Below are 12,304 nucleotides of genomic sequence, written 5' to 3'. Positions count from 1 at the left end.
GACGTTTTCTGTAAAAAAAAAAAAAATATATATATATATATATACTGACTCTTGAACATAAGTGCACGTCAGTGTTTTGACAGAACAAACCGAGATTAAATGTTGGTTTTGTAATTTAATAAAACTTGGACGTCTGATTAGACAATATAGAATGTAATGTTTTATTTCAAATATTTACAAAAAACCTTTCCGGGAACACCATATTACCAGAAAAAAAAAATGAAAAGTCTTTTTTTAAGTTTGCAAACTGAGGTATTAAGGAGCAGGTCAATTTTATTAGATCAGAACTTTTGATTTGATGAAATCCACAAAAAGCAATGAAGTCTTAACAGGTTGGCGATAATGATATCCACAATGGCAGATGGCGAATGGTAGAAGCATATCGGGGTCATCTGTAGGGGTTTCCTAGCTGTTACTGGAGTATAAGACTCCAAGGGTGCACATGAGAACTGTGATATCTCTTAAATGAACTAAACTCCATCCTCTTTTCATCTTACTCTCTGCTGACGAACTAGAGATGGGATAAACACAAAAAAAGATCAAATTCAGTGTTACACCAAAAAACCAATGAATGAAAAAATATTCCTGTTTAGGCTACAGACAAGAACAATCTAAACAATAATATGAAAGACACTCACGGATATCATTGTTTCTGGTGATGGCTATCGCGGCTCTTGCACGCGGGCCCTGCTGAGTGAAGTGATAACCAATCTTTATGATGCTGGGGTTGTTCTCCAACATGGATGCAATCTCCATCTCAACTGAGTCGCCTAGTTTCTGTCTCTGTGAAAATGCACATGAACAATTTGGCTTTCAGATTTAAGCACAAGCCATCAGATGTTTTTGGAAGGAGTGTTTTAGTCTCTTACTTGGTTGTCGATCTTGATCTCAGTCAGGGTGGAGTTTTCCTCCAGTGCCTTGATGATGGCCATCATGCCTTGTGCAGTAATGAAGTTGGACTCAATGTTGAGGCTCTGCAGGGTAGTGTTGGACTGTAACATCTCAGCTATAGCCTGACTCACGGCAAAAGAGCAGAAGAAACAACTGACATCAGCTCTCCATAATTTCAAAAGAGTTGAAAACTTGATTTTATGATGAATATTAAAAATAACTATTGATTAATATTTGGGGTCAGTAAGATTTTTTTTTTTTCACACCAAGACTACATTCAAAAATAGAATACAATTTTAAAATAAATGTTGTCTATTTTCATTTATTTTAAAAATATATTTGTGTGATGGAAGAGCTGAATTTTTAGCAGCCATTACTGCAGTTTTCAGTGTCACATGATCCTTCTAATATCCTGATTTGCTGCTCAAGAAACATTTCTTCTTACAGCATCCTTACTGAAAAACATTTTTTTTATCATACTGACTCAAAACATTTGAACTTTTGTGTATATAACTAAACTGAATACTTTTGATCAAATCTAACAAAAAACAAACTCTACCATTTGAGTCTATAAAATATATATTGTACTATTATTGACAGCATTTTTTAACTACTCAAATTCACATATGCTAAGACTTTCGATTGAAGCAAATGAATGAATGAAATAACATTAAAAACACAGGCTCCAGGACTTACATGGGCCACAGGGTCATTACTGCGTGTCCCAGCGATGCTGAGGCTAAGCACATGTGTGTTTTTCTTCATAGCCTCAAAAATCGCTTTCAGGGTTGGGATGGGAATGTCCTACAGCAACACAAACAGTCGTCACTATTTCTTTCTGCTCATGCAGAGAACTGCATCAGTTGTTATGATTAATTATCTAATTAAGTGAAAGTGTAACTGAAAGTGTAATTAGGCAGTCTGTTTATAATATAAATGTTATGCCCAGTCTGTAATGTGATCATAATGAGGCAGGAGTATAGTTAGCATATTTACCGGGATATTGTTAAGGTTGACCTCCTCCACTCTGCTGTCGTTTTTTTGGATGCAGCGCAGAGTTTCCTCTACGTCTGTGTCATTAGGAGGCTCTTCAGGATAGACCTTATACACATCTGGTTTCACCACACCTAAAAGAGTATTGACCAGCTTCTAAAGAACTATTGTGTATACTGAAGTGAAAAATCCAACAAAAATGAAAAAAAAAAAACACATAGAAAACTTTTGTTTGACATTAAAAGGTTCAGTGTGAAATGTGCTGTATGCAGACATACTGTTGATGCCTTCAGTGTTAGCAATCTTGCCGGTGGTGTTCAGGGCATCATAATATTGCTTGTTGCTCATGAGTGTGTACATTCCCAGGATGGCTGTGAGGATACAAGAATCCCATTAGATAATGACATACACATATATATATATATATATATATATATATATATATATATATATATATATATATATATATATATATATATATATATATATATACACTTTAGATAATATATTAAATATAATTTAATAATTAATATTTTAATAGTTTCATATAAAAATATAATGATTATTATAATAATATGTTGATAAATTTATAATTAATACGTTTTTATAATGATAAATTTATATTATAATATAATTCATTTATAATTTTAAATTATTTAAATATTACATATTTTGATTAATATTATTACAAATTATAAAATAAATAATGTTATACATATAAATATAATGTTTTTAATTAATCTTTTTTTAAATCAGTTAATATTTTATAGAATACATTTCGACCAATACTTGCACAAATCATTTAAGCTGCACTGCAGAACTGACTAGATATGCATCAGATAAACTGTAAAATTTCATATGACCGCCAGGTGGCGCTGACTAACCAGTAAATCCACTATAAACTCCCACTCCAGGTTTCGATTAGCGGCGATTGGACTTACAAAAAAAGTTACAGTAGGGCAACAGGAGATAAAATTGGGATTGGGATAGACCAGACCTTCCCTTTGTACTATAGCTTGAATTACATATTCAGATACAATAACCACATTAAAACCACCAGCACTATTTAGAAATCAGCAAAAGCAGACTCATCCATTAAATCACCCTATTGACAGTTAAATCCTACACTGGACGTGTTCCAGAGTTAAAACTGTGTTCTGAATGAGGGCTCTGGAAAACTGCGGCCAGTGACACACTCCAAAACTCCACAGCTTTAAATGTCCTTGATGGCAAAGGTTTGTTATTAAGTGCTCACAGAAGCTAGATGAAAATTAGACTGTTGACTGGTTTCCATCACTTTAGTATGTTAAATTAAGAATAGTGTGAATTATTTGTGTCTCAAGTTGCAGTTTTAATAGAAGCAGTAAGCTAAGTGATATTTATGCTGCCTACACACAATCATAGAGTGTTTCTAGCTTACAGAGGACTTGTAGCCAACCCAACACAGAAGTGCAAACATTTTCACTCCATCTCTGCTCATGTTGACTGGTTGGCTGTTGCTCATTTTATTTTGGTGAGCTGCTGAGCTTGGGGAAACAGATACTGTGTGGTATAATTCTGTGCATGACCTACACACCATTCATAGTTCCACTTATAAGTCAGCTAGGCTGCTTCTTTTATATACATACATACATATATATATATATTGTCATACATTGATTGTACAACACAAATAGAGCAGATTAAATTAGAAGGGGTTTGATTGACAAATGTCATGCACGGGGTATTGTGATCAGCTGTTTACAACAGCAAATAGAGGATCAGTCCTTAGTCAAGGATCAAAATTTGGATTACAGTCAGAGCTGTTACAGGACATTACAGGTTTAAAGTGAGGATTAGTTTTAGAAGAGTTTTAATGCCTATCCGGACCGGAAATCATAAGTTGTTTTATATCATGTGAAAAGAATCAACAGGAACTGAGTAGAAATGGGATGCCCACCTGCAATGTCACACATTTCAGCATCTGTTGCATTCTTCAGTGCTTCCTCCAGCTCAGGTTCCAGAGTGATCTGTTCCTCCACAGGGATTTGTCCTGTTCCTGGTTTAGGGACAAAGGCTTTACCTACAGACAGCAGAGAGAAAGAGAAATGTTCACTTCACTCACAGCTAAAATGAAAGCACATGAAAGAAATAACCAACCAAATAATACAACTATACTTAGAAAATGATAAATAATTATTTATTCCTTTTAATTCTATTAAAGCTCAGAATTTTATTTTTAAATATGCATCAGATGATGAGTAATAAATGGCAAATATACCTTCAGTAGAATATTTCAAAGCACATTTGTTTACTAAGGGTTTTCAGATGTTAGATATTGGAAATGTCATGTTACTATCAATCCAGTGGTGGTGGTACCTCTCTTCTCCCCTGTAAAGGGCACCAGGTCGTCTCTGTCCTTATGGTCCATGGCCTCCTTCTCCAGGTAATCCATCAGGGCGAAGCGATCAAAGGGGCCTGTGGGACTTTTCTTGGTATGGTCGCGCTGACGGAACCCGGCTGGAAGCATGGCATTCTGAAAGATCAAAAAAAATATTGTTTAAAATGATTTTTGCTTTCAGAACTCACCCATTAACTTTTGCACATTTGACTGCTTCATCCTTCCAAAATCAAGTTAAAAAAAATCTGTACTAGAAGGAATTATCATAAACAAACTTTGTTCTGAGCACAGCCAAGTTCAACAGCAATTATGATTAATCATAACACAGCTCTCCAGAATACTTGATTCTGATTGGTCAAACAAAGCATTCAGTAGTCATATATTTTTGAATATACCTTAAACAACTGATGATCACACACTATCAGACTTTGAAGCTGTTCTGAACACAAGAAACTCACACATAAACATGCGCCTCATTTCTGGGAGATGTATGAAAACTGTGTTTGAAAGTCTGTGACCATTATACACTACACTATTTCCTGTGAAATCTGTGAACTCAAATCTGCAGCCTGATTTTAAGCAACTTCCAGACTAAAAATCGGAGTGAAATTCTTGGTAAAAGTTGTGTGGTGTATTTCAGCCTTAAGTTGTAATCTACAACTGGTGTCTACAAATGTGCATGTGGCAAAACATTTCAAATTCTACTCAAATGTCACCTAGCCATGCTTTAGTTTCCAACAGTTGTTCAGCATAGTACCTCAGGGTCCATCTCCTGTAGTTCATACTCCAGCTGATCCAGCTCTTCGGCGCTGAGGCCCCTGAGGATGGCATCCTCGTCAATGTCTCGGGGATCGCTCTTAGACATGCTTGCTGCTTGATGGTACTCTCAATTCACAAAGCTCGCCCAAAGACAGCAGGCCCTGAGAGAGAGAAAGAAAGAAAGTTTAAGCCAGAAACTTGCACAAAAAATCATGTTTTACAGTATTTGGCTTGCAAATAAGGCACAATAATGGCTGCTTGCTTTATTCAGTCCCTCAATGCTTTCTGTAGAAGTAAAAAAAAAAAAAAAAAAAAAGGAAAAACATGTTTTCCAGTCCAAGTCACTTTCAGCCTGGCCAAAAGAGCCAGCCGCTGAAAGGGCATGATAGGGAACTGCTTACATTGTTAAATGCCACAAAGCCCAGCTGAATTAAAAAGAACAAGGCTAGTATTTGTGTACAGGAAGGGCTTTTGGGGTCTGAGGGTACAGTGTACTTGGGAACAGAGTTAGGCCTTTCTGACAACATGATCGTATTACAGTAGACGCGCCGATCATATGGGACATGAGGAAAGTACTCACTGCTTCTTTCATTCCAAGGCAGAGAGACAGAGAGAATCTTGACTATTTTTAGTCCCTGAACAGTAACACTTTGGTTTTGGGTTACAGTTAGGAGGAGAAGGTTAGAACTGTGAGGAGTTATCACTGGCTCACACTCGTGAAGGTGGCCTGAGTTGCCGCCCGTCCGCCTCGTGAAGACTGATAGAGTCATGGGCTATTTACCAGTTTCAGGCCACCACACCCAAACTAGATCTGCAACACAAACTACAGACAATACAGGTTGTGTAACTGACCTAAACTCATCCGTCTGTAACTACATGTTGGAACATGTTACAATATGGTCTTGTGTAATTATTAGAGTGAAACATTTTATATTATGCATAACCTCACAGCACTGTATTAGATTTATACATAAGAAAAAAAAACTTACATAAGGATGTTTTCTCTGAAAAAAGGCCTCAATTTATCATGTGATTCTACTTTTCAAGTAAACTGATCCAAGGTTTTTTTAAGAATGCTTAGATATTTTTACTGAAAGATTTTTGCATGTTTGCACATATGACTTTAAAGATGCTTTTGTTGTGTAAATATTTCTAATCAAATTACTTTTAGACTGTTAGTCAAACTGTGTTTACAATCATGTGGTAAAACCATTTGGACACCAGTGAGGTAATGGGTTATAAATATATGCTAATGAATATTACAGCTAAATATCACACAATGAATCACAAGGGTCTGTTATGTTCTGCATTCTTCATACACTTCTAATTCTTGATAAACAAAATAAAATAAAATGTGCCGATTATTAGAGTTAGTGATGGCTGATTTTACATTATGGAAGAAAAAAAATCAGAAAGACAAATGGGTGTTCGAGTTTGTTTTGGGTGTGTATTTGGGGTTGTCTGTCTATCCTAGGTGTTAGACCGGAGTAGTGTGGCACTAATTTGTAAAGCCAGTGACACAAACACAGGATCAGAGAGCTAAGAACAGAAAATGAAAACGAATGATTGTAGACATCATTCAGCCCACCAAAAGTTTACTTACTCTAGAAACAGCATTACCATCACCAAACTCAGCCCTCAACTCATTTAAAGAATAATTATGAATCGTTTGCAGAAAATTATGTTGTTTATTGAGATTCAATTTCTTAGGAACGGTAAAGCTAGAAATTTGCTTGACATGGCTAAAATAGAACAATTGTTATATATCTAACTAATCTTAATCTCCGTTCTGAACAAATTCAAATTACACTATCTTTTGTGAGCGTCTAAATGACCTTGCCCTCAGAAATGGATAATGCATCTGACACCATTCTTTCAGGAACCTGTCAGTCAAGACTGATGGCTCGAGGATTATAAATAGCCTATAACTACTTTGTCTCTTTAGTCTTACAATAAACATACAGGCCAAAAGCAGGCCTTCTGCCGACCAGGTGTCATCTTTTTGTGTTGTGCACATATCCCAGGAAAGATCGGCTGTCTGCCTGTTCCTAACACCTGTTCTCACAGCTCCCAAGTGACACCAACTCAAGCCTTTAAAGTATTAGCTAAGTTTTACCTGTTCAGGCTCTCTAGTTGTGAAAAGGTTTTTTTTGTTTTGTTTTGTTTTTTTAATTAGTCCTTCAACGTGGAATCTTTGTTATTTAACTGTTACAAGCCACTGTCACAACCATTTGTCAAATGGAAAGGTTCCATGGATGTTCTTCATGGAACCAAAGATAGCAATAAAGAACCTTCATGTTTAAGACTGTAATGGCATCTATGGGTCCATGAAAAACCTTTAACATGCATGGAAACTTTACATTGCAAAAAGTTATAGCGTATAAAGGTTCTTCAGACTTCCTTCTTCACACTAAGCAAAATAACTGTTCACTAAAAGGTGAACCCAACAAGGTTTTCTATCTATGGCATGGCTGCAAAAAAAAACATGCTTTTTATTTTTGCATTTTTCTTGAAAAACATGGCAATTTCAAACTGCAAACTGACTAAACACCCCCAAAATCAATCTGACTCTTCAGACTGCTTTCCTTCTAGAGGCCATAAAGTTATTATTGTCCATATGACAAAATTTTGGTTGGGTCTCAGAAACCCAATTCCCCCTCTGGTACTTCAGAAGGACACAGAACAAATTTCGCTCACTGACACTTCAGATACCCTATCACCCACCAGAAACACTAAAAGGGATTTTGCCAAGTGTCCACAGCTCTGATGAGCCTAAAAAGAACCTTATTCAGATCCATATTTCAGTTATGGATTTTGATCATTCAGCATTTTCCAGCTGACACACAGCTCATAAGACCTCACACTATTTGTAGGTTGACTTCACCAAGCCTAACCACCCAAGTGTAAAATTCCAAATCAACCCTCAGATTAATTTTAGCTTCACAAGTCAGCTACTTCCAGCTGCGTAAATCCTCTCCGCTTGCAAAGCTGCAGTGTGCAGCAATACTTCTGCAAGCAAGGCTGGCTGGGAAAGTAAGAGCTGTTAAAAAATTCTAAGAACATTATGGCACCAAAGAAAGGATGACAATCAGCTGGTATTTAAAACTGGCATTTGAAATAAAATAAAGATTGTTTTAATGATTGTTAGGATTGTTGTTTTGACATGCACTCACATCAACAGGTGCATCTACAAGAAAACACTGTTCTGCATAAAGCCTTAACCAGAAAATTATCCAAATAATCCTACAAGATCTAAAATCTCTAACTATATATTAACTGGAACTTTAACTTTTGCTATACACTTTATACTACAAACCACCCACAGGGGACTCTGTCCATGAACTACACTATACTAAACTAATTTCTTCAACAAAATCACCAGAACAATAATTCATGCAGTTAACAGCTGACTGCAACAATTACAGCATTTTACATTTGAAACAAATAAAACAGTCAGTAAAAAAAAGGTAAATCCTGCTTACTGTATATAACTATATGCAGTGTCCAAAAAACTTATATTGATGTTATCCTGGTGCTAAAAGAGACGCACAGACACAGATGATAGAAAGACAGTTAATGTGCTACCTACCCTCACTAGGACTCAGAGCTGCTGGGATCTTCTTTACAGCAACTCTATGTCTGAAATCAGAGAATAGCCCTCCGTCGCCCCCCTCCCCGGTAGCCGTTCCCCCCTTAAGCCCTCCCTTCTTCGCTCGCCTGCTATCTGGGTTGAGCTGAGACAGGGATACGAGCAACTCTTCATGAGGTCAGCATTTCATCATTTGGGCTTTGAGAGATTAGTGACTATGAAACAGAGGGACAGAGAGAGACTCCATGTAGTCATCTGTTTGATTAACTCAGGTTTACTCGTTAAACGGGTAACATTTTAGTAGAGAGGAGTGACCTCTAGGGTAAAGAGGCGGTATTGCAAGTCAGAGAGACCCCGGTTTGAAGTTCTGCTGCTGTCTGTTTCGAGTTGAATGTCGAAGTTTATATATTGGCTACATTTAATAGTACTAGTAAGTGGGATCTTTCCAACATGAGCACATTTTATAGATGGACATTTTTCTTAATTATTATAAAAAGTAATGACATCTAAAAGGCTGCATGTCAGCAATATTAAATGCTGTTTTTAATAATATGAACACATAATAAATACCTATAACTACATAATAAATTACATTAAACAGTGCATTTAATAAATAAAGCATAAAGCAGACATTTAATTGAGCACTTATGAAATGAAGCAAAAAAATAAATAAATTAAACAATGCATCACTTACAAATACACTTGGACATAGATTTGACAGCAAACAGTTCTATGCAGTTGTATGTCACCAAAGAACATTATTTTTGGATGGACGGACAGACAGACAGATAGATAAATAAATAGATTGATTGATCCAATTCTTGCATATATCCCAGTATGATTTATTCCAGTATAACAAAAGGGAAAATAATAAGACTAATATTAAAAACATTTTAAATAAAGATAGTTGTTTTACCAAGATTAAGATTAAATTGGAGGATTATTCTCACAAATCTACATTTTCTGGAAGACTGTTTCATGATCATTAAAAAAAAAAAAAATCACAATTTATGTATACTGTGCAACAGCAAAAACTGAGGGAAAAAATATGTCACATTTATTTGCACACTTATAATAACAGACTCATGTGTCTAATAATGTTCAACTACCGTAATTCACTGTAATCTTCTTAAGTTCCATAACGATCACTATCCATCAAAATTTTACTGGTAAGATACTGGTGTGCTTTATTCAGGCCATACCGACTAGTCCTGACAGCTTAAATATAATTAACAGAGGGATGTCCAAAGGTAGAACAAACATTCTAGAACAGTGACAGCTAGTAACACTGTATATCCCTTTTCACAATTTGGTGGTGCATCGCCCCTATTTGCCCTAATTAAGAAACCACCACTGACTGAGTGATTGATTTCCCTGTTCTATTTCACTACTTTTCCATCTTTCTTGTGTATTGTTCTGCATGCTTTGTTTAAAAATTACCTTCTGGCACAGATTCTTTGCACTGTGCCAGTACAGGCCAGGTCATGGGCAGCCACATACTTTTACAGGCTTCCCGGATGACCCTAAAGGCTTATACATTAGCGTAGGGAATGTCTGTGATGGGGCCCGGTAGAGTGCAGGCTTATGTGTAACAGGGCAGATCTCCTGGACAGGAATTCGAGGAGGTGGGGACTGGGGAAAGAAACACTGGAAGGATCATTTGCAGGGAAATCAAATGCAGGAGCGTTTGGCAGGCTCTGATGACAGGGAAGGGTTTACAGCAGCTGCATTAGTGAAGAGGACACTAGGTGGCGCAGTAAGAGTTGTTTCCGACTGGGAGGATGATGGCCTGGATTCTGCTACATCTTGGTCCAAACTGTGAATGAGACATAATGATAATATATATATATATATATATATATATAGAGAGAGAGAGAGAGAGAGAGAGAGAGAGAGAGAGAGAGACAATAATAGACAAGGGGTAGACAATTTTTTTTTTCTCATTAAAATTTTTAAACAATCTGTGTATATGTGTATAGGCAAAATAACTGTGTGTGTGTGTGTGTGTGTGTGTATTCATTTTGGGGTGAGTATCCCTTTAAGTTTTTAATTATTATAAATGAATCTTATTGAATACATTTTCAATAATAAAGTAAACATTTTTGACAGAACTGCATCTGTACCCTAAGACGACAGGTAAACAGTGAAGAAATTTTTATCAAATTATATATATATTTTAAATTAATGTTTCTTAATTGTTTACTTTATTTATATTATACTTAAAATATGTTTAACATGTTTCTAAATTATATATATATATATATATATATATATATATATATATATATATATATATATTACACATGGAAAATGAAGCAGTTACGTCTAAAAAAAAATGTTTAAAATAATGCATGCACACATAAAAAGCAAAAGCAAACCTCTATTTTAGGTCAAATAAATGAAGGGAAGAGTATTTGTAAACATGAGAACACTTATCTACATATTTTTAAGCGCCAGGCGATATAAAGGTTATAGATTTAGTGTACACACCCACTGAAACACACACGTGTGTGTTCTGTTGTTGACTGACGTACCGACTTCCTGTCTAAGACCAAAACAATTTCAAAGTTTACAAAAATGTACTCTGGCACACTCTCGGCACTTTATGATGTTGTCGCCACTTGCTTAAGATCTTGGTGTTCATGGAAGGGATGTAAACCTGACTCACTGACAGCTTAGCCAACAAACACGTTTTATTGCACTGGAATCTAATTCACATGAAGAAGAAACAATGACTTCAGAACCTGATGATATTTTGTTTGTGCTTTATGAGTATATTGTAAAAGGTTTATTTAAATGTTTTATTATTTTTGGAAACCTCTGTTATCATTACCATCCATTCACTTCCTGTTGGATAATGTTGTTGATATATACTGTTTGCTTTCTTCAGAGAAACTATTTTTATGGCAGTCATATCTTGGAAAAAGGAAAGGTAAATATGTAATAAAAAATATATATATATATATATATATATATATATATATATATATATAGTCACAGTTTACGCTGCCGGAAGGAACACGGAGCCGAGGATAAACGAAATAAGGTTTTATTTTCCAACATAGGCGTTATCCAAACATGGATCACAGAGGAAGACACACGTAAGTAGCATGTGAGTGAGTTAGTAGCAAGTAGACCCGACCACACAGAACTGAAAGGACAGGGCTTATGTACAAAGGATAATGGGGAAACACAGGTGGATGGAATCACTAAATTAACAGGGACATGGAACACATGAGGAATAGAATAGACACACCTGGGAACTAATCAAACCAAACACCGAAGACAGAAACTGGGTCACAGGGGCAAAAACACTAAATGAGTCCAGGTGTGTGACATATATATATATACAGTGATTTAGATTATATATATATATATATATATATATATATATATATATATATATATATATATATATATATATATACACACACACACACACACACACACACACACATATATATATATATATATATATATATATATATATACAGTGCAGACCAAAAGTTGCCAAATATGGAAACATTACTATTTTTTATGTTTTTGAAAGAAGTTTCTTCTGCTCATCAAGCCTGCATTTATTTGATCAAAAATACAGAAAAAAAATGTATATTGTGATATATTATTACAATTTAAAATAATTGTTTTTAAATGTATTATACCTTAAATTATCATTTATTTATGTGATGCAA

At 35.4% G+C, this 12,304-nt stretch overlaps 1 protein-coding gene across 1 annotated transcript; it reads right to left on the bottom strand.

Moving 5' to 3' along the window:
• Window positions 1-137: 137 nt before the first annotated feature.
• On the bottom strand, window positions 138-8,754 carry LOC113059158 (tropomodulin-4). The gene is made up of 10 exons (XM_026227442.1): window positions 8,613-8,754; window positions 5,022-5,184; window positions 4,243-4,399; window positions 3,824-3,946; window positions 2,163-2,255; window positions 1,888-2,018; window positions 1,588-1,695; window positions 870-1,013; window positions 639-783; window positions 138-511 (listed from the first exon to the last, which is right to left on the bottom strand). Exons 2-10 carry the CDS (start codon window positions 5,127-5,129, stop codon window positions 489-491), a joined length of 1,032 nt encoding a protein of 343 aa, XP_026083227.1. The 5' UTR covers window positions 5,130-5,184; window positions 8,613-8,754; the 3' UTR covers window positions 138-488.
• Window positions 8,755-12,304: the final 3,550 nt, after the last annotated feature.

This window comes from Carassius auratus, chromosome 41 (assembly GCF_003368295.1).
Source record: "Carassius auratus strain Wakin chromosome 41, ASM336829v1, whole genome shotgun sequence".
Classification (NCBI taxonomy): domain Eukaryota; kingdom Metazoa; phylum Chordata; class Actinopteri; order Cypriniformes; family Cyprinidae; genus Carassius; species Carassius auratus.
Note: the sequence above shows the minus strand (reverse complement) of the source record. Positions and strands in the feature narration are given on the sequence as shown.